The sequence below is a fragment of the Prionailurus viverrinus genome, chromosome A3 (genome assembly GCF_022837055.1).
Source record: "Prionailurus viverrinus isolate Anna chromosome A3, UM_Priviv_1.0, whole genome shotgun sequence".
Lineage (NCBI taxonomy): Eukaryota > Metazoa > Chordata > Mammalia > Carnivora > Felidae > Prionailurus > Prionailurus viverrinus.
This window is the reverse complement of record NC_062563.1, coordinates 45,559,696-45,579,804: the sequence shown is the minus strand read 5'-3', so window position 1 is coordinate 45,579,804 and position 20,109 is coordinate 45,559,696. Positions and strand designations below refer to the sequence as shown.

General features: G+C 40.3%; 1 protein-coding gene across 3 annotated transcripts in view; it reads left to right on the top strand.

The window, feature by feature from the left end:
- Nucleotides 1–20,109, top strand: part of RALGAPA2 (Ral GTPase activating protein catalytic subunit alpha 2) — a 322,390-nt gene that overhangs the window by 229,777 nt on the left and 72,504 nt on the right. For all 3 annotated transcript variants that reach the window (XM_047854052.1, XM_047854051.1, XM_047854050.1), the window contains exon 37: nt 6,883–7,010. In XM_047854052.1, coding sequence (XP_047710008.1) covers nt 6,883–7,010 — 128 coding nt within the window. The remainder of the gene's footprint in view (nt 1–6,882; nt 7,011–20,109) is intronic.

Here is a 20,109-nt window from a genome sequence, read left to right as displayed (position 1 = left end):
AAGATTAAAATATATGGAAATAAACAGTCTCTCAGAAACATAGCTTATACTTCTCTTAAAGTTTTTACCCTTATCTCAATATTATACGGTTTTCCTACCTTGTCTGTCATTAAGATAGTACTATTTGCAAGCCACTTCAGGGATTAATATAGCATTTGAATGTGTCAGCCACTCTGTGAGGGGAGTAGGACATACCATGCCTCTCCTGGGCTCTGAATATGTCCATATATGTAAGTGTAGTAAGTTACCAAGGAGACTTGGTTTCTTGGCAGCCAAACCAAGTCCAGAATTTGACTCTTGGTTGTCTCGACGTCTTTGAGCCCAGAAAGGTGTTCGTTTTCACACCTGTATGTGGATGCTCATTAATGAAAGGCTGTTCACATTTTTGTGGTTCTGTGTACACATCCTGTGTACACTTTACAGGCATATGTGTGGAGTCCAGCAGAAACTCGAAGCTGACCCTGTGCATTGTCACCCTCCTCTTGCTTAATAAAAGCAGTGCCAAAAAGCTGGGTGCAAAAATCATGGCCATATTTTTGTTACGAACACAAGCCCCCAGTTTTCAAAACAGGTTGTATAACTGACCAAACTGGGCAAGTCAAGCCACCCATACTCTGCACGTATAGCTCCCAGTGTGGCCTGGATCTCAGTAGATCTGCACGTGGCAGTGTTGCAGTTCTGGAAGCTAGAGTTATCCACGAGGAACTTGAAGAGAGCTCGGTTGTTCACTACCTTGTTTTGGAACATCAAGATGTCTGGACTGAGTCTGTGAGATATTAATTCCCACAAATCAACTGGAGATTCCAGCTCATTTTCTGTGTCCCAAAGATTCTCCTTTGCCCTGGCTGCAGCAGCTGGATACCTCCTCGTGCTGGCACGCTAAGCAGTATTTCAGGATGAACTTCAGTGACATCACTTCTCCACAAAAAAAGCTTTCTCCACTTTCGTGATATCTGGCTGAGAGAACCTGGGTGGTTCTGGGCCTGGACGCAGGCCTGTTAAGGAGAAAACCACATGGGCTACGCTTTCTAGGTTTGTGCTGCCTCTCCCAGATGTGATCGGGACTCCACAGGCATCTCCTAACTTGCAACTGGTGAGGAAATCTTACTAATCTCAGGCTCTGGTCATCATGCTGGGAGAGGGCAGTTGTGAGTCAGAAACTTTCGTTTGTTGTGAACATACATGCGTGATGGATGAAATGCCAGGTTATGGTTCTGATTATTAATTGTATTAGCCTTTTTCCAAAGAGCCAGCTTTTGATCCTGGTTATTCTCTCTGTTGTGTGTTTATTTCTATTTCATTTAAGCCTACTTCTGTCTTTATTATTTCTTCCCTTCCAGTTTCTTTTGAATTATTCTTTTGGATTTAAATATTTCTTGAGGTGGGTGCCTATCTCATTAAGTTTCAGTTTTTATTCCTCGCTCATATGAGCATTTAATCCCACATATTCCCTGTCGTTACTGCTTCAACATCTAATATCTACTATTTTCATGATTATTTAACTTGACATACTTTTAAGTTAGTATTTTTGTTGACCCCTGAGTGATTTAGAAATACGTTTCAGGGCGCCTGGGTAGCTCAGTCGGTTAAGTGTCCGACTTCGGCTCAGGTCACCATCTCGCAGTTCATGGGTTCGAGCCTCACATCGGTCTCTGTGCTGACAGCTCAGAGCCTAGAACCTGCTTCAGATTCTGTGTCTCCCTCTCTCTCTGCCCCTCCCCCACTTGTGCTCTGTGTCTCTCAAAAATGAATAAATGTAAAAAAAAAATTTTTTTTTAAAGTATGTTTCTTAATTTCTAAACATAGATGTTTGTGCTGGGTATTCTTGTGTTGCAATTTTTTTTAACTTAATGTGTCTTTGGGCACAGAATATAGATTGTATGATTTCAGCCCCTTGAAATTGAGACTTGCTTTACGACCTAGAACAGGGCTCAGCAAAGTTTTCCTATAAAGGATCAGGTGGTAAATCTTTTAGGCTTTGTGGCCCACAGAGTATCTGTGACAGCTATTCAACTCTGCCATTGCAGTGTGAAAACAAGTATAGGCAATATGTAAGTGAAGGACTGTGGTTCTGTTCCAGTACAATTTTATTCTTGGCTGATTTTGAATTTCATATAATTATTACATGTCACAAAATATCTTTTTCAACCGTTGAAAAAAGGAAAAACCATTTTTAGCTTGTAGGCCTTACAGAAAAGGCACCAGGCTTGGAAATAGGCACCATAGTCTGTATTTGTGGATCGTTGGCCTAGAATATGGTCAGTTTTTAAAACTGTTCTGTGCATGCTTGAAATGGATGTGTCTTCTACAATTGTTGGGTGAAATATTTTGTATGTATCCATGAGGATGAGTTTGTTATTGTGTTGTTCAAACTTTCTATATACTTGCTTGTTTTTTACAAAATATTTTTAATATAGCATTAATAAAGAAAAGGGTACAAATTATAAGTGTACAACTTGATGTTTTCAAAGCACATTATTTAATGCTTCCCAGATGTAAACATAGGATATTGCCAGCCATCAGAAATCTCCTTACACTCCATCCCAATCACTAATCTCTCAAAAAGGTAGCCACTTTTCTATTTTGACTTCTGTCACCATTGATTGGTTATACCTGTTTTTGAACTATAGATGGAATTACATTATGTGAACTTCTTTGTGTCTTTGTTTCTTCTTTGTTTCTTTCACTCAGCATAATATTTGGGTCATTCCCATGATGTTACATGTAGTTGTGGTTTGTTCATTTCATTACTGTGGAATTTTTTATTAGTTGAATATACCACAAATTTTTCATTCATTCTCCTGTTGATGAACACTGAGGGTATGTCCGGTTTGGTGAATATATGTGACTTGCCTTTTCACTTTCATTATGAGCAGAATGTTTTACATTTTTATTAAGTTCAATTTATTTTTTTTCTTTTATGATTGGCACCTTTTATACCCTAAGAAACCCTTGCCTGACCCAAGATTGTGAAGATTTTCTCATATATTTTCTTCTAGAAACTTTGTAGTCTCAGCTTTACTGTTTTGATATATAATCCATCTAAATGTTTGTGTGTGATATGAGGTAGAAGTCAAGGTTAGATATGACTATCTGCTTGTTTTAGGACCTTTTTTGAAACAGACTTCCCTTTCCATATAAAATTGATGTGCTGCCTTTATTGCAAATCAGTTGGATCAATTCTTGGGCCCTGCATTATGTTCTGCTGATATATTTGTCTTTCCTAGTGCCAATGTTATTATATATTAATTAGGATAATTTTATAGTATGCCCTGAAATTAGGTAATATAAATCTTATTGTCTTGGCTAACTTAAGTCTTTCCATTTTAATATGAATTTAGAATCAGCTTATCTATGTCTATAAAAATAGCTTGCCAAGATTTTTATTTGCTTTGTGCTGTATCTATTGCTCTCTTTCAGCAGACTTGACATCTTAACAATGTGGAAATTTCCAATCCATGAACATTGTACATCTTTCCATCTTTTAGGTTGTCTTTGTCTTTAATTTATCAATGTTTGATAATATATATATCTTTTATCAAATTTATTCTTAGTTATCTTATGGTTTTGATGCTGTTATTATTTTTAAAAGTCTTTTTCTGGGGCACCTGGGTGGCTTAGTCAGTTAAGCATCCGACTTCAGCTCAGGTCATGATCTCACAGTTTGTGAGTTTGAGCCCTGCGTCAGACTGTGCTAACAGCTCAGAGCCTGGACCCTGCTTCAGATTATGTGTCTTCCTCTCTTTCTGCACCTCCCCCACTTGGGTTCTCTCTCTCTCTCTCTCTCAAAAATAAATAAACACTTTTTTCAAGTCATTTTCCAATTGTTGGTGGCTAACATTCAGAAGTATAATTGATTTGGAGGGTATATTATATACTGTGACCTTTCAAAATCCAGTTGTCTAGTTAAATTCCTTTGGATTTCTCATGTTCATAATCATGTTATCTAAATAAATAACTTTACTTCTTTCTAATCTTTAGGTTCCTTTTTTTTCTTCCTTTCTTTCTCTTATTTTCTTTATTGTAATAACTAGGACTTTCAAAAATGTTGAATATGTGACAGACATCCTTGCCTTTTCAGATCTTAGGTGGGAAACATTTAATATTTCACCATCATTTATGTTACAGGTTTTTTTTCCTTTAAGATTTCATCAAATTGAGAAAGTTCTCTTCTATTCCCAGTTTTTTGGGAATTTTTTTAAATCATGAATGAGAGTTGATCCTATGTATGTTTTTTCTGTATGTATCAAGAAGGTCATACAGTTTTTCTTCCTTATTTTATTAATGTAGTAAATTTTATTAATGGATTTATCATTGTTTAACCAATCTTGGCTTTTTATGGAAAATACTACTTGGTCAAGATACAGTGTCTTTTATATATATTGCTGTATTTAATTTGCTGAGAATTTGTAAATTATTTTTACATCTTTGTTGAGGGATGTTAGTTCACAGTTTTCTTATGTCAGCTTCACATGTCCTCTCCTTTGAGCAAAGAGTCTTCCATTTTCCCCGGCCCCTCTCCCAGTGCCAACCACAGAAAAGGTATTCCACAAGTAAATAGTCTTCGACACAAGTTAAAAGACCTATTCTGGAGACCTGTATTTGTTACATAATTTAAGTTATTTAAAATAACAGTTTCACCCATTCAGCCAGTATTTGCATCCCAACCATGTGCCAGGCACAGTGCTACTCATTGGAGGTTTCTCTCCACCATCTCCAGCAATTGCTTCTCAATCTTCTTTGATAATTCTTCCTCATGTCTTCAACCGCTAAACATTGGAGGGCCACAGGATTAGTCCTTGAACCTTTTTTCTTACTCATCTGATCATCCAATCTCATGGCTGTAAATACCATCTATAAATAAATAATTCTTGAAAATCTCCAATCTGGGCTTCTCCCTTGACTTCCAGCCTGATATATCTGCTGCCATCTCCATATATCACCTCTGGATATCTAATAGTCATCTCAAACTTAGCATGTTTAAAGTTGAAACAGTCACCCTCCCTTTTGGTCCTCTCCATTTCAGGAAAAGGTGGCTCCAACTTTCCTATTGCCAGGAATAAACCATGGCATCACTTTTGATGCCTCTTTTTCTCTCCCACTTCATTAGTAATCCTCAGAAAATCCTATCTCCCTTCAAACTATTTCTGGAAACCAACCACTTCTCCCCACTTCTGCCACCATTCTGTTCTAAGCCATCATCATCTCTTGCCTAGATTCTTCACTAGTTCCCTAGCTGGTCTCCATAATGCCTACTACTTGCAATTTTCCCAACACAAAAGCCAGAACATACCATTAAAATGTAGGTTAGGGGTGCCTGGGTGGCTCAGTTGGTTGGGCATCCAACTTTTGATTTCAGCTCAGGTCATTATCTCACCATTCATGGAGATTAAGCCCCACATCGGACTCTGTACTGACAGCACATGGCCTGTTTGGGATTTTCTCTCTCTCTCTCTCTCCCTCTCTCTGTCTCTCCTTCTCTCTCTCAAAATAGATTAATAAACATTTTAAATACATAAATAAAATGAAGATAAGATCAGATCTCCCACTTCCCTAAACCCTCCAGAAGGCTTTAATCTTGTGCACAGCAGAAATCCAGAATCTCTAAAATTTCCTATAAGACCCCTCTTATTACCTATCCAGCTTTATCTCCTTCTGTTCTTTTTCTTGCTCAACTGAGCTACATCCTCTGTGGCTTGCTTGCTTTTTCTTAACCATAGTAATTCCACTCTCACCACAGGGCCATGTATTTGCTTGTTCCTCAGCCTGGAGTGCTCTCCCATCAAACTTTTACTGAAATGTCATCTTCTCCTTGAAGCCATCCCTAGTCACGTGCTTTTAAATTGGAGGACTTCCCCCCTCAAAAAGAATCCTATTGCTCTTCCTGCTTTATTTTTCACTTTAGCTCTTTTACTACCTGATACATATTTTATGTATATATTTTATATTTATATTTTCTGTTTTATGTACTCTTTATCCTCTCAAACCTCCAATAAATTCTAAGCTCAACGAAATGAAGAATTTTATTATTCACTGCTGTGTTCCCAGGGAATAGAACAGTGTCTGTCACATAATAAATATTTTTAATAAATGATTAACAAGCGAGAGTGAATAAATACATGACTTACAAAGCAGACCCAGTCTTTGACCTCATGGAGCTGACAATCTCCATATTGGTAAATGGAGTTAATGAATTTCTAATGGAAAAAAAAAAGAGAGAGAGAGAGAGAGGGGGGGGGAAGAGAAGAAAGAAATCCAGAAAACACAGGCACCAGAACCTTGTGGGTTGCTCACATTGTAAAAGTGGGTCCAGTGAAAGAAAGCCAAGCCTCTAATAAGGAAGTAGAAAGAAATGAGGATAACACAATTATCTTAGAAGCAGAGGAAAGAAGGTTTAAGAATGAGGACTATAAGTAGGACTTTGTAGCTGTTACCAGCGATAGTCACTATCTCCTTTAAGAGTCAATAGGCATCGGGATCCATGCAGAAACACTGCCAGTTCCACACTGGTTTCAGAAGGATGCAAGGCTAGAGGTGTGCGATGAGGTGCAGCGGTGTATTGTGCATAATCCACGTGATGTAGACATTTAGAAAGAGTAATGCTATTTCTCTAAATGGCAACACAAGGGGGAAAAAACTTAGTCATAATTTGTCATGAGAAGTTTTGCTGAAGAGTTCATAGTGGAGGAGTATTGTGGAGCAGACCTGTGTTGCTTGATCCGAAGCCCTCAACGTGTATCCTGCTAAGATCAGCATCTCTTTGTGGTTGACAGTCTGTGTGGTCATGACAGGTCCAAGACATCCACCAGCTGTTCTCAGGTCTTTGGTTTGGCTTTTACTGGTTTTTTGAAAAGTAAGTGTTTTTTTGTTTTGAATTAACAGGTTCCATTTTTTGGGCCTCTGTTTGATGGAGCCATAGTGAGTGGAAAGCTATTGCCAAGCCTTATATGTGCCACGTGCATCAATGCCAGCAGGGCTGTGAAGTGCCTCATCCCACTCTACCAGAGCTTGTATCTTTTTGCTTGGAGTATGTAACCTATTAACCTTCCCGGAATCCTGATTTCTGGCAGTTTTTCATGAGGGGTAAGTAGTTCCTGGGTTGAAAAGGGAAGAGAGAAAGTTTTTTAATGTGTGTTGAAAATGACATTGTATGATCTTCAGACCGTCTGTCAATTTATCTTAAATATAATAACACTGTGCTTCACCAACCTCCAGAAGAGTTTATTTTCATAATTTAGTCACATAGGTTTGTGCCAAGAAGCTGTGACTGTCAAGAGTGGCTCCTCTGTTCTTGGTGTTTTTGCCTGAGGTCAGGATCCCCTCTGCCCATCCCTGTGGGTTTCAGTCTATTGTGTGGAGAAGGTAGGATGCCGAGGAAAATATAACAGGGTCACCCAGAGTACCTACCCGAAACCAACAGCAAATGAAATGACTCTAATCAATCAAAGAATGTGGCAAGTACCAGTGGAGAAGTACAAATGTCCTTCTAGAAGGTCAGAGGAGGGGGAAATTGCATCTGGTTGAGGGTACAGGGAAAGGCAAAGTGAAGTTGCATGGGGACTTATCATTGAGAATGGCTAAAAATCCTTTTGTAATTTTTCCCAAATCTTCACCAACCCTTGATCGCTCTAAAACCAGGAGAAATTTCACTATTGTAATTTTTTTCTCAGACATCAGTTGGCATGCTATAGTATTTATGCCTAGGTATAATGTCTGATTATAACAAAAGGAAACTAAGGTGACTTCCTAAAATTGATGCAAAAGGCATCTGACCTCCTAGTAAAACTTAGAATCTCTTTGTTTCTAATTGGTATTGACAATGAATATGAACATACTGTGTTTGAACTCTCTCTATACTTGTCCCATTCCAGCCATTAGTGATGTGTTGCTGAAAGGGGGTTGAGGGTAGGTGAGAAATATCATGTGTGAATAGGTACAGTTCATGAAAAATACCTTTCATTAAAATCTTGGTCACTGTGTTGATTGATATTCTGTCTTTAGATTTAAAAAAAAAATACATATGCCATGTGGCAACTTGGAATTATCATAGAAATTAGTAGTAGAAAAGAGCTATTAGGTCCCATCTGGTCCCTCCCTGGGGGCCAGGGCAGCATTATTCCATTCTGCATGCTCCTTCGCGCTTTGTCCAGGCTGGTGGTGCGTGTTTGGGAGATGGCATTCTTCGAAGTGATATCCACAGCACTCTAGACTTAATCTTATAGCTGGTGTCGATTCAGCCTTCAGCATGGGGGGTTTTATTTTGCAAACGCTTGAAAGAGGTTCTTGGCAGAGATGAGAAAGACCTATTCAGCAATTGGCTTGTCAGCTTGCATGTCAACTAGGATGAGCCGGACACTCATCAGTCAAGTATTTTGGACCAAAGCAAGTAAAAATCATTTGCAAAGAAGAAAATTCCACTCCATGTAAGTCCATTGTGATTTTTGTCACGCCACTTTCCCCACTTATCAAACTTCTCATTACAAAATACATGCTTCGTTATTTTGTTCAACACCGCTTTCTCAAAGAAGAATCAATATAGCATCAGAATAATCAGGTTTAAGGAAAACAATACTGTTAAAACTTCAAAAGATTGGATTCAGTGTCACTTGAAAAACTTTTCAAGGAATCACATTAGATAAATGTGGATGCCAGCCAGGGCTACTGATGTTAATGTGGGTTATTAAATACTGTATTCTTCAATAACTCATAAAATAGCCAGGTTGACATCTCAGAGGACAAGTTGGTAGAAGTTAAGACAGGAAAAGTAACAAAACCTATTATGTTGCTCATTATTTTAAAAATTTAAGTATTTTTCTTTTATCTTATAGTTTGAGAAGATTTAATCTGTGCAGTTCAAATAAAGTACTTAAGAAATAAAATACTATATATAATTTTTATAAAGATATAGGGAAAACTTTGCAATCACTTAAGTACTCTATTATGTAATTTCTGCTTACAAAAGTTCTAATACTCAGGCCAGAAACCAAAAGTATAATAATAAGAATAGTTGAGAAAAATAGAAGAAAAAAGAAAAAAGAGGGTTTTTTGTACTTTTATTCTTTAAAACATTACTGGTTACTAATTTTTAAACTTTTTAAATACCTATAGATGTCAGCTGAGGCTATTAATAATTAACTGTTCCCTTAACATTTTGTTAAAACATCCTGGTCCTCACATGCTTTGGCAAAAGTTTGAACTGATTTGTGTAGCAGCTGAGTTCTGGAATTTACTGCTTCGTTGAGATAAGTCTTAGATTTGAATTTTGAAAAACACTGAATAACCTAATACATCCTAATTGCGAGTGTCCCTTTGTATTCTCATTTAGCTAACCGTGTGGACTCACGAACTGCCGAGCCCAGTGCCAGGAGCTTGGGATACACAAGGAGCAAGGCAGATGGGGTTCTTGTCACGCACTTCACAGAGAAGATGCACAAACTAACACCGTTGTATAAAGCAACTAAATAGAGAGTGGGAGTGAAACAGGGCCAGGGTAAGGGCTCTCTGCAGAGAAAGCATGTAGGCTGAGGTTGGAGGGATGACAGGGAAGCAGTCCCCAGGGAGGAGGATAGCATTCCAGGAAGAGGGCACTCTAGCAAGCGCAGACGTCAGTGTTCTCAAGTGGTAAACTCAGGTTTTTTAGGATCTAATGCATGATTGAGCCCATCAGAGTACCCGTGACAGACACAAGGGCAAGCTTCCAGCAGAGGTGGTTTCTGGGGGATACCTGAGGAGGCCGAGCTTCCCTAACTCTGTCATCTCGTGGCCCACCTTGAAAGTTCTAATCTTAGTACAGCATCAAGTCTGCCCGGTACTAGGGGCAACCACCCCAACCCCTGCAAGTCCTCCCTAGGGCTGAGAAGATCAGTAATACTTTGGACATATCTGAAACCAGTGCTGGCTGTATAACCCAGGGCTCCCAGTAGAGAATGAAAATCTAGAGGCCCTCATTCAAAAAGCAGGGAGGGAGAAGTGCCTTAAAAGATGCTACAATATAAACCTTTTTCCATTCCTTCACAGTTTTTCTCTCAACTTGTCATGGTGTTTTTTTATTTGCTATTTAATGCCAATTGAAGTCAAGAAATATTAAAATTTTAAATAATTAGCATTAATATTTATCGGTATTTATATTGTATAATCCCAGTTTAATATGCAAATATAAAAGTATTTAGCTCATATATGGAATCACAATTACACAGTTCATATTTTGTAATTCATACATGGATATATTTTGCTCTTAACAGTGAAAACGCAGCACAAAACTAACTTACCTATTTTTACTTCATTCTTCATATGCAATATGTAACCAACCATCTTCCTTCAGTTTACTGGTGAGTAAGAAAGGACTAACAGAAAAAAGAACTGGGCGTCCCTCTGTTTTTCCCCTTCCATCTCTGTCATCATTTCGGAGTAAATTGTTGGCTAACACAGTAATACAACTAAGGATCTGTAGGGGTTCTTGGTTATTCTTATTCCTTAGGACAACACTGCTTATTTTCTGTGCTCAAAGCAAGTTCCAATTCAGGTGGAAAGTATGGCCTCTCAAGATAGTCAGCCTCCCCACTTACTCAGGCTTGGTGGTGACACACTTCCTGTGTGCCGTCTCTGAGTCCCTCTGACCAGGCATTGTGGCTCCACCACAGTCTTGCTCCTGGGACACTGCTAAGGCTGTGCAAGGAACCAGCATGTTCTATGGTTCCATATGGTTCCAACAACCATATGTTGTATGTATTTCCTCTGCCCATGAGCATGCTCCATTGTCTCACCAGACTTCAAGTGCAGAACACGATATCAAAGATAAAATTATTGAGAACTTCAGGAGAGCAACAACAGAGCATTCAACGAAGCAGGGCCCGTTGTAAGCACTGTGCAGATGCTCAGGTCACATGTCCGTGAAGCCCTCCTTGGTACCCATTCCAGACCACCTCCCTCCCCCAGTATGAGTTGGGGAATTCTGTTCCTAGGTATTTATTATGTTTCATTCCCTTCCTAAAGCCAGGCAGTATATCCTTTGGCAACATTTCATTGGCCTATGAACCAAGACCCAATAAGGAATGAAGCAGCTTGCATGTATGGGCCTAGAAGGCACAATTCATTTATGAGAACAGATTTCTGAGAAAGCATTGCTATTATCTGTTTCCCTGAGATATTACATATAGTTGTGGGTGCTGACAAAGAACGGGAAATTTCTTTGTAAATACCAGCCATTTTATGTGGGCATTCCTGTGTCCCCATTTTGTTTCTAATATTAAGGTTACAGTTGTGAAGTAGAACATCACCAAACTGCTCATTTCATCCAAACATCATTCGGGTACCAGAATGACTATTTTATGAACAAGGGACATGTTGTTTAATTCAGACCTTCTTTCAGTCCTTTAGAGAGGAAGCACTTGTTTTGTTTTGTTTTGTTTTTATATTGACCATAGATAGCCAAGCATTGAACCTGAGACAAATGAAGAAAAAAGCCGATGGAATTAGTTTGCAATGGTTATTCATATCTCCTATCCTCTCCCCACCTAATGGTTGATACTTAAGCACCCTAAATAGTGTCAGTTTTGATTCAGTTTTATATAATATTTAACTAGAAGTAGAAATGTGAGCAGTAATGTATCAATTTTGTTCAGTAACGTTCAAGAAAGCATACCAGTTCTTACTAAACAGAGGACTGGGCACATTGTTGGCATGGATTTGCCTCTCTGGAACCTTTTTAAGCAGTAAATCCAGCTTAGAATCAATATCAAAGGAGTTCTTGTTTGGGGTACCCTTGGCTAAATGATCAAACAGTTGGAACTGTGTGGTGAAGGCTCACAGAAGACTGAAAAATACCATTGTCGTACATGATCAAGAAAAAAACAGTGAACACGATAGGGATGTATTTGGAAAGCACCCTCAGTAACCGTTCAGGCCAGCCCCTTTGTCCTTCCTGAGTTTTCCGGTATCTTCCTCAGCAGGCTAAATCAAATCTTTCAAGTGGAGCCCTCATCCTATGGCCACTGCTCTTCTGAGTGACGAGGGCCAAGTCACCTGCCATCTGCTTTTTCTGTCCCTCATGGGCAATCAGGGGGCCTATTCCCGTGCCTAGAATGTTGTAAATGGGAAGCTTGCCACATTTTATGTTTACAGTTCCAAAGCCAACTAAAGATTCCAAAATTAAACGATGCTCGACTGATGGAAGTTCCCAAATTATTGGAGCCAGGGCTTTCGTTCTCCTCCTCAACTAACTTGTTTCAGGGAAAAGGTGGCCACACAACATACAGTGTGCCCATTAGGAGGAACTCACCCTGAATCAAACAGATGGTGGCTTTTTGAAATAAACGTCCACTTCAATAGAACAATAGCCACAATGGCATTCGCCATCTCTCCTCTCTGGAAGTATCAGCATTTGATGGAGAGGACTGGGCTGCCTAAGGAAAAGTAATTTTACACCTCATTCTTTCACCAGTGAAATTTAGTTTTATTTTCAAGTAACAGATATAGTTGGTAATAAATACAATAGCATACCTTCTCTCTTAGACTTATGACTTCCTAATATCATTATTAAGTTTTATTCTCAAATTATATACACCTTCAAAAAAGTGACCTCTCTCCCTAAAGCTGTAACAGTCCCATTTCTGACTTCTCTGGTGGAATCTTTGGTTCTTTTTCCTGGGAAGATCTTTAATTTCCTCCATTTGTCTTAAGACACTTAAGAGCGTAGGAAAAGGAGTCAGACAGTACTATGTAGTATGTTTTGCCATGCAAAACCAGTGTGCATTTGTCATCGTTTACTGTGTCCCTGCCATGTGGTAGGCACTGTCCTAGTCCCTGGGAGTAGAAATATGAATAAGATATTGCAAGTGAGAGGACAGTGTTTGCTCATGGACCAAGCTCTAAAAGAGCACATCACATTTGAGAACCACGAAAGCTTCCACATGGCAGAGTGTGAGACACACACGCACATGTACACACACAGTGAGAATGGAGGTGATGGAGGCATTTAAGGGGCAGTGGGAGGAAGTGACGGCCTGATCATAGGCAGTGGCAGGGGATGGTTTGGATCCCCACATAAAGCAGGTGGACTAATTCAGCATGGGACCTGCTAGATTTCCTGGGGTGTAGAGGTTAATGAGAAAACAGTCAGGGACAGACTGCTCCAGAGAATCACATCTGAGGAGTTGGCTTGGGAGGAGAGAGAGGGAGAGGGAGGGAGGCAGAGGAAAATTTCCAGGAGAGAATAGTATCACAAAAAAAGTGAGGAGCAGAGAAATGAAGGGTCACCTTCAGCAGAGTGGTCAATAGGACACACCCTCCTGATGGGTCTTATCTGTAGCTTATTCTAGCAGCCTCAAGTCTTCACCTGGGGAATTGGGTATGATAAGACCTAGAACAGAATTACTTCATAAAAAAAGGAAAAACATTAGGTATTAGCAGCACTGAAAAGAAAGAAGGTACTCCTGGGTGGGCTGGAAGTGCTGGAGAACTGGAAATGCATGTGAGGGGCCAAATTCAAGAGCAGCCTCCAGAACAGAGTAATGCTCCAGAGGGGAGGGCATGGACAGTGCTTTCCTAATCCACACTTCTAAACCAGCCCTAAGGCAAAGTGTCATTGTGATGGGGATTTACACCACTCGATATAGTTCCAACGTACATTCTACTAAAGGCAACAAGCATTTGATAAAATTTTGGCAGGCAAACAATCTCTTGCAGAAGACAGAGGAAGCAAATGAGGGGAACTATTATTTGGATCTATTCCTTAGCAGTTTGAAGGATGGGATTTGTGACTTTGAATGTTGCAAAAGGTAATGACTTTGTACTAGAGTTTGTGTAAGAATGGGAGAGAAACAAGTAGACCTGCACCCTGACACTTGGGAACCGCATTTCAAAAAAAAAAAAAAAAAATTCTGAAAAAGAGTTCAGATCAAGAATTGGCATACTCCTGTGGGCGGGTTGAGACTGTAAAAGGGAATAAGAAATAAGGTATTTTTTTAAATTGGGGATGCATGGAAGAGTAGCCAGTGTAGTTGCGTGGTGTGGGTTCCAACAAGTGCATATTTAACAGGTGTGCATCCAGACTAAAAGAGGAGCTCCACGCTGCCCTGATAGGAGGCCATCGCGTTAACCTTTATCCCACTTGTCCTCCATCTTCATATACCAAGGGACAGAGAGTGTCTGAAAAGTGTATGAATTGAAACTCAAATCACTGGGGGGCGCCTGGGTGGCTCAGTCGGTGGAGCATCTGCCTCTTGATTTCAGCTCAGGTCATGTGATCTCACGGTTCATGAGTTCAAGCCCCGCATCGGGCTTCATGCTGACTGTGCAGTCTGCTTGGGATTTTCTCTCTCCCCTCTCTCTCTGCCCCTACCCTGCTTGCTCTCTCCCAAAATAAATAAGTAAACTTCGAAAATTTTTTAATAAAAATAAAAAAATAAAATCCAAATCACTGAGAACACTTAAGAAGGGAAAAAAAGCACTAGAAAGTAAGGTCCAGTCTTCAAGGCCATTATATTTCTAGTTATAGAACAAATTTCCTACAGCAGTGTCAGATTCACAAGATTTAGAAATCAAGTAAAATAAAGGATGCACCAAGAACTGAAAATAGGAAAATATTTTCCTTATTTGCAAATAGGATTAAAGGATGAATTTTGAAATGTTGCATGGGCCCCTCATAAAATTGTTAGACTAGATTACTAAATAGCTTGTGAGCCTTCAGAAAAGAAGGAGTTTAAAAAGAATACAATATCCCAAATACACTCATTATATTTGATAAGAGCACTATTTTCAGAGATTGAGAAAGCTTATAAACATAAAATCTTAATTTTCGTAAAACACAAGATTAAGTATCATAGTCATCTGGCAAATAGGAGAGGGAAATATGGGCCCATGGGAGCTGGGTGACTTCACTATAGCTACAGGGCATTAATTCATGGACTGCCAGTTGAGGGCGGGCGGGGGGGGGCTTTGTGTCTCCTGCACCACAGCTTTTGCTCAATCCCTCTGCCATGCAACAACTTTTTTATCAGCAACTTTCTCAAGGGTCCAGAACACATGTTTATCAAAATAGTACTTTTCAGAAAGCTGAGAGGTTCACCTCAGTTGACAGAGGGCAAAATCAGAAACCAGGATTACGTCAATAGATGAGGCTTTTAGGCCCAAACCAACAAGATGAGATTTAGCAGGGTAGACTAACGCCGTGTGCCTGGGTTTAGACAATCAGCTGTGTGTGTACAGGATGGGGAGGATGGGGCATGACAGCAAGTCACTGAGAGATGTCTGAGGATTTTGGTTAAGCACAGATTTGAGGTGAGGAACCAGAGGTCCGGGTCACAGAAACAAAGGCATCGTACCTCTGCCCCTACAGCCTCAGCCCTCACTGTGAACGTGGGTGCTGCCCTGGGGCCCACACTGTAAGGAGAGACCTTGACCAAGCTGGAGCATGTCCACACAAGTAGTGACCACTGTACGTGAGGTCTCAGGGAGCCATTAAAATCAAGAAGGAGTTGTTTCAGGAGCCTGGATTTTTCTAAAAGAGGAGACGAGGCTGTAAAACCGGGACCAATAAACAGAGACAACAGAAGCACCTCTTAACTCAAAAGTCAAAGCCAGTGCTCAAAAACCAGAGTGACAAACCAGCTGCCTGTGGGCTGTATCCAGCCCCCAGATGGGTTTTGTTTGAACTGCACTTGGCCTCCAGTATTACTCCTGAAGATTGACTTTGTCAGCCTTACTGAAAACTCGGAAGATTTTGAGCTTTCAAAAAATCTAGGTTTCTAACTTGAAGAATCAGAACCTCTGACTCCACTGGGCCTCTTTTCTTGCTGGCAGCAATCAGCCTCCTTAAAAGGCTGTGTGCTCTCCTGTTCACCACAGTACCTTCCAGCGCTGAGGCCTAGATGGTCTCCCTCTGGGGGTTGAGAGGGTTAGTGGGCCAAGCAGGTAAAACAGTGCTAGTCTTTGGTAAGGAATCAGTTAAGTGTTAATGCAGTTATTTTTATCATATTACCAGCTTGGAGTTTTAAACCTCTATTGTAAAAAACTGGAACCACCCAACTGTGGAGTTAGGATTCAAGGAAGTATTTACCTTTTCCCACCACAGGCGTTAAAGGCTGGAGACTGTCTTTCCTCAGTGACATGTAGAAGGTCCTCCTTGGTGTGAAAGCATGGCTCCCTGGGGTGTGGGCTGCTCTTGGTGCCCTTGGTGCCTGGCGAAGAGGCCTGTGAGAAGCACATGGAACAGGGGAGATCTTCAGGGAGTGGGACAAAGAAATCATTTTTTGCTACTTTTTGCTGTAAAGTGACATCACTATTAGACAAAAGACCATTCCCTCTGGAAACGTTAGCATAAATCTCACAATCTGTGCAGAAACCAGGTTGGTGGTGTCATGCTTAGGGAAATAGCAGCAGCAACCCAGCTTTCCACTCTGCCCCTCTTGGATCCATGGCTGTTGGGTCACGTGTAGCCAGCTCGTCACAGGCCTGTGCTCCTTCCCACTGTGGGACCTTTGGATACGGTGAGCTCTGCTGACCCTAGACATTCCTCTTGAGTCTCTCCTGTGATACAGATCCCTCACCCTCCCATAGCCATCTAGCCCTCTGACACTCTTTTTGCCAGACTGGGCCTCCCTTTATCCTCTTCTTTCTCCTGATTATACTACGAGCTGCCCAACAGTGGTCTTGTCTCAATTTAGTTGCTATCCCTGTCTCGTACCTCCTAGTATATCATAAATCTGAGTGTGTGTGAAGGGAGAGAGAGGGAGGGAAAGAGATTGATTTGGTTAAAAAAGAAAAAAAAATGGAAAACAGACAAAAATAAATTATATTTTATAAAATAGATTTTTTTTTAATTTTTTTTTCAACATTTATTTATTTTTGGGACAGAGAGAGACAGAGCATGAACGGGGGAGGGGCAGAGAGAGAGGGAGACACAGAATCGGAAGCTGGCTCCAGGCTCTGAGCCATCAGCCCAGAGCCTGACGCGGGGCTCGAACTCACGGACCGCGAGATCGTGACCTGGCTGAAGTCGGACGCTTAACCGACTGTGCCACCCAGGCGCCCCTAAAATAGATTTTTTTTATTGAAAACCTCATTTATCCAAGAAATATAGCTCTACAAGTAGAATATGTATCTATGTATGTAGATATAGATATAGTCTCAAAGTCCCTTTTATTCCACTTTTGCATATTTAAGTTGATAGCTGGATCCCCAACACACACTTATAGCAGCACCTGACACATGGCAGGTACTCAATAAATACTTCTTAAGTGAACTATATTGTCAAAAATACATAGATGGTAGTATTCGAGAGGAAAGAAGTATTAGAATTTTTTTAATGTTTGTTTGTTTATTTGGGGGGGGGGCGGGGGGTGGGTAGGAACGTTCAGTGTGGAGCTCAGCTCGGGGCTCAGTCTCACAACCGTGAGATCATGACCTGAGCTGAAATCAAGAGTCAGACGCTTAAGCAAATGAGCCACCCAGGCACCCTGGAAGTGTTAGAACTTTTACTGAAAATTGGATTCCATGTGTCTTTTTCTTTATGTTGAATAATACAGTGTTTTGTGCATATTACTTTTCTGTTGCATTCTAAATAATAATCCACTCATCACTACTCCCAAAAAGTTATTGAAGGATATTTGTGTAGAAATCCTGACAATTAGAATAGTGACTTTATATTTGGCTTTTAAATTAATGGAATTTTACTGAGAGCCGTGAAGAGTAGTGGCTATTCAGTTATCCCATGTTACTAGAGTGATAAATGTATTTAGTTAGTTTTTGAGAGACAGACTGAATTCAAAGAGTGTCAAAGACAGAAAATTTACAGACAAGAAGAAAGTGAGAAAAACAGGATGTTGCCAGGAAAGCCATGGCCTCCTAGGAGAGTAGTGCCACTCCAGGCTGAGGAAGAAAGAAGTGTCCGGAAAGGCCTTAAATAATGTGGGTGTCAGAGTCTCCTTCTAAATCCTAGGGATATAATTGTAGGGGGGCTTAAAAAATTCTTAATTGTATGTAAATTTTATACACGTAAATAAAACGCCTGCAGTGCCTAAGGGAAGCTCTCCGCGTGTCTGAGACCTGGAGCAGGCTGGGCCTTGGCGGCACATGCAAATGCTGACAGCTGAAGTCACTTGTTGGAAAGTCCGCAAACTCTGGTTACAGCTGCATTTGTCAGTAGCTTTAAGGGAAGTGTAATCAGCCAGAGAGATTAATTTGCATCTCAATTAGAAAAGAGTCGGGAGGAAGCACTAAGGTCTGGTGCAGGAAGGTTGGGGAAGAAATCTCACTGAACACAAAAGCCTCCCTCGCTCCGTCCTCCAGCTGAGTGGAGGACAATATCTGAGGTTTCGTTTCCATAGGGACCAGAAGCCTGCTGGGCCCCAGAAGAATCTCGGGTTTGCACCGTAATCATTTGGTCATGATGACACAAATTCCACTGTTGTTCCCAAATACATTTTGCTATTAGAAAGCTATTACAAAAATGGAAATGGTTATCATGTCAAAAGCATGCGAGAGGGTATTTGCTGACCCTACTTACCTTTTTTCATAGTGCCACGTCGATTTCTGGGCCCTTAACATTTGTTAGTGTCTGAATATTCAAAGAGCAAAAGGTCATTCCATAAATGACAATATTTCTTTAGCATTCACATGACCACTTTGGGAATGGCGACAGCATCAAAGGGAGCCCATTATTCCTGATTCTCCCACACTTTTCAGTAGTAAGCAAACAAGATTATTAATTTAAAAACACAGGCGAGGAAGAAACATGGAATCTTTTGGTCACAGAGCGTGGAAAAACTTCTGAAAATCACAGCCCTTTTTATAATCCTGGCAAAACTGAAAGAGGTATCCCTAACCTTAACTTTAAAAAGCACATCATCATATTAATTTTAAATTTTTCCTTCGAATATTACCTAGTGGTCATTTTCACAGGCTTTGATATTTATACCAGGTAGGTCCTTTGTTTTCAGAGAAGTTCATCATGTTTTCAAAATTCTGTACTTGAATCTAGTGAGAGCTGAAACTGAATCATTTATCCATGCCAAGTTACTCTGCCATAACCAGGAAGGGCTTACCCTTGGCATTTTTGGAGGAAGACTTTGATTTCTAGTTTATTTTGTTCCCTCTCAAATAGTTAATTCATTGGCTCCAGCTTCAAAGTGGGAAAACAGAAAAAGAGTGAGAAAAAACTGAGTCATGCATTACAAACTGTTGAATGAAACTGAATTCTTTTTTTAAAAAAAAAATCAGGGTTTTAAATTAATCTTCCCATGCTGGAAAGGGGGAAGAAACAAGTTTCCTAAGGACAATCTCTACCAGTGCCTACAGACTGAAATAACACATTGCAGCGAGACATCAGAACCTCTTAATCCAACATTAATCAAATTTCAGTTTACTAATTATCAGTCCCATTTTGAAAGGAGCATAATGCCATAAACAGCATCCGCAGAACATTTAGTAGACTCTGGGATTATAAGCAATATATTTGAAAGTGAGACTTTCTGTTATTCAAATCTCCAAAAAGGATAATACATGCCTTATTATAATAAGAGATTGTGCAAAGCCAAAGAAGGACAAAGCAGGCAAGTCCAAATGGTGATCCCTTCTGTGCCTGTCTGCCTTCGCCTTCCTGTATGCACCGAGCTCCCTGCAGGTTTCTGAGCTAGAGTAATTTGCAACACACTCAAGTAAATTTTTTAACCAAAGCAGAATACTTTTTTGGTAACCTGTGGGTGAGTACAACCCAAATGCCATCATTCCTCATTGTTGGCCTTGAAAAGGAATTTTTTCTAGTTTACTACAGTGACATTTTACCAAACTCTAAAATTGGCACTTTGAATGTTGTGTTTTAAATATGTTTCTGGGGCCCTGTGCTTTGAAAGCATTTGACTTTATTTCCTGAGACATGATAGAGACCACTGGGGCCAGGTAGGGGAAGGATGGGAGCTGGAGGACCAGTGCTAATGCCCGCCCTCTTTCTCCTCTGTATCCCCTCCCACCCCTGTGATCAGGTGTCCAGTGTGCAAGCCACTAGGCAGTGAAGATTCATTTTAATGTTTACGTTGTATTTTGCACATGCCTTTAACATAGCCAACTTGAGAAGTGCACAGCTGCTTTAGTTTCCAACAGACTGGCATGTTTCCA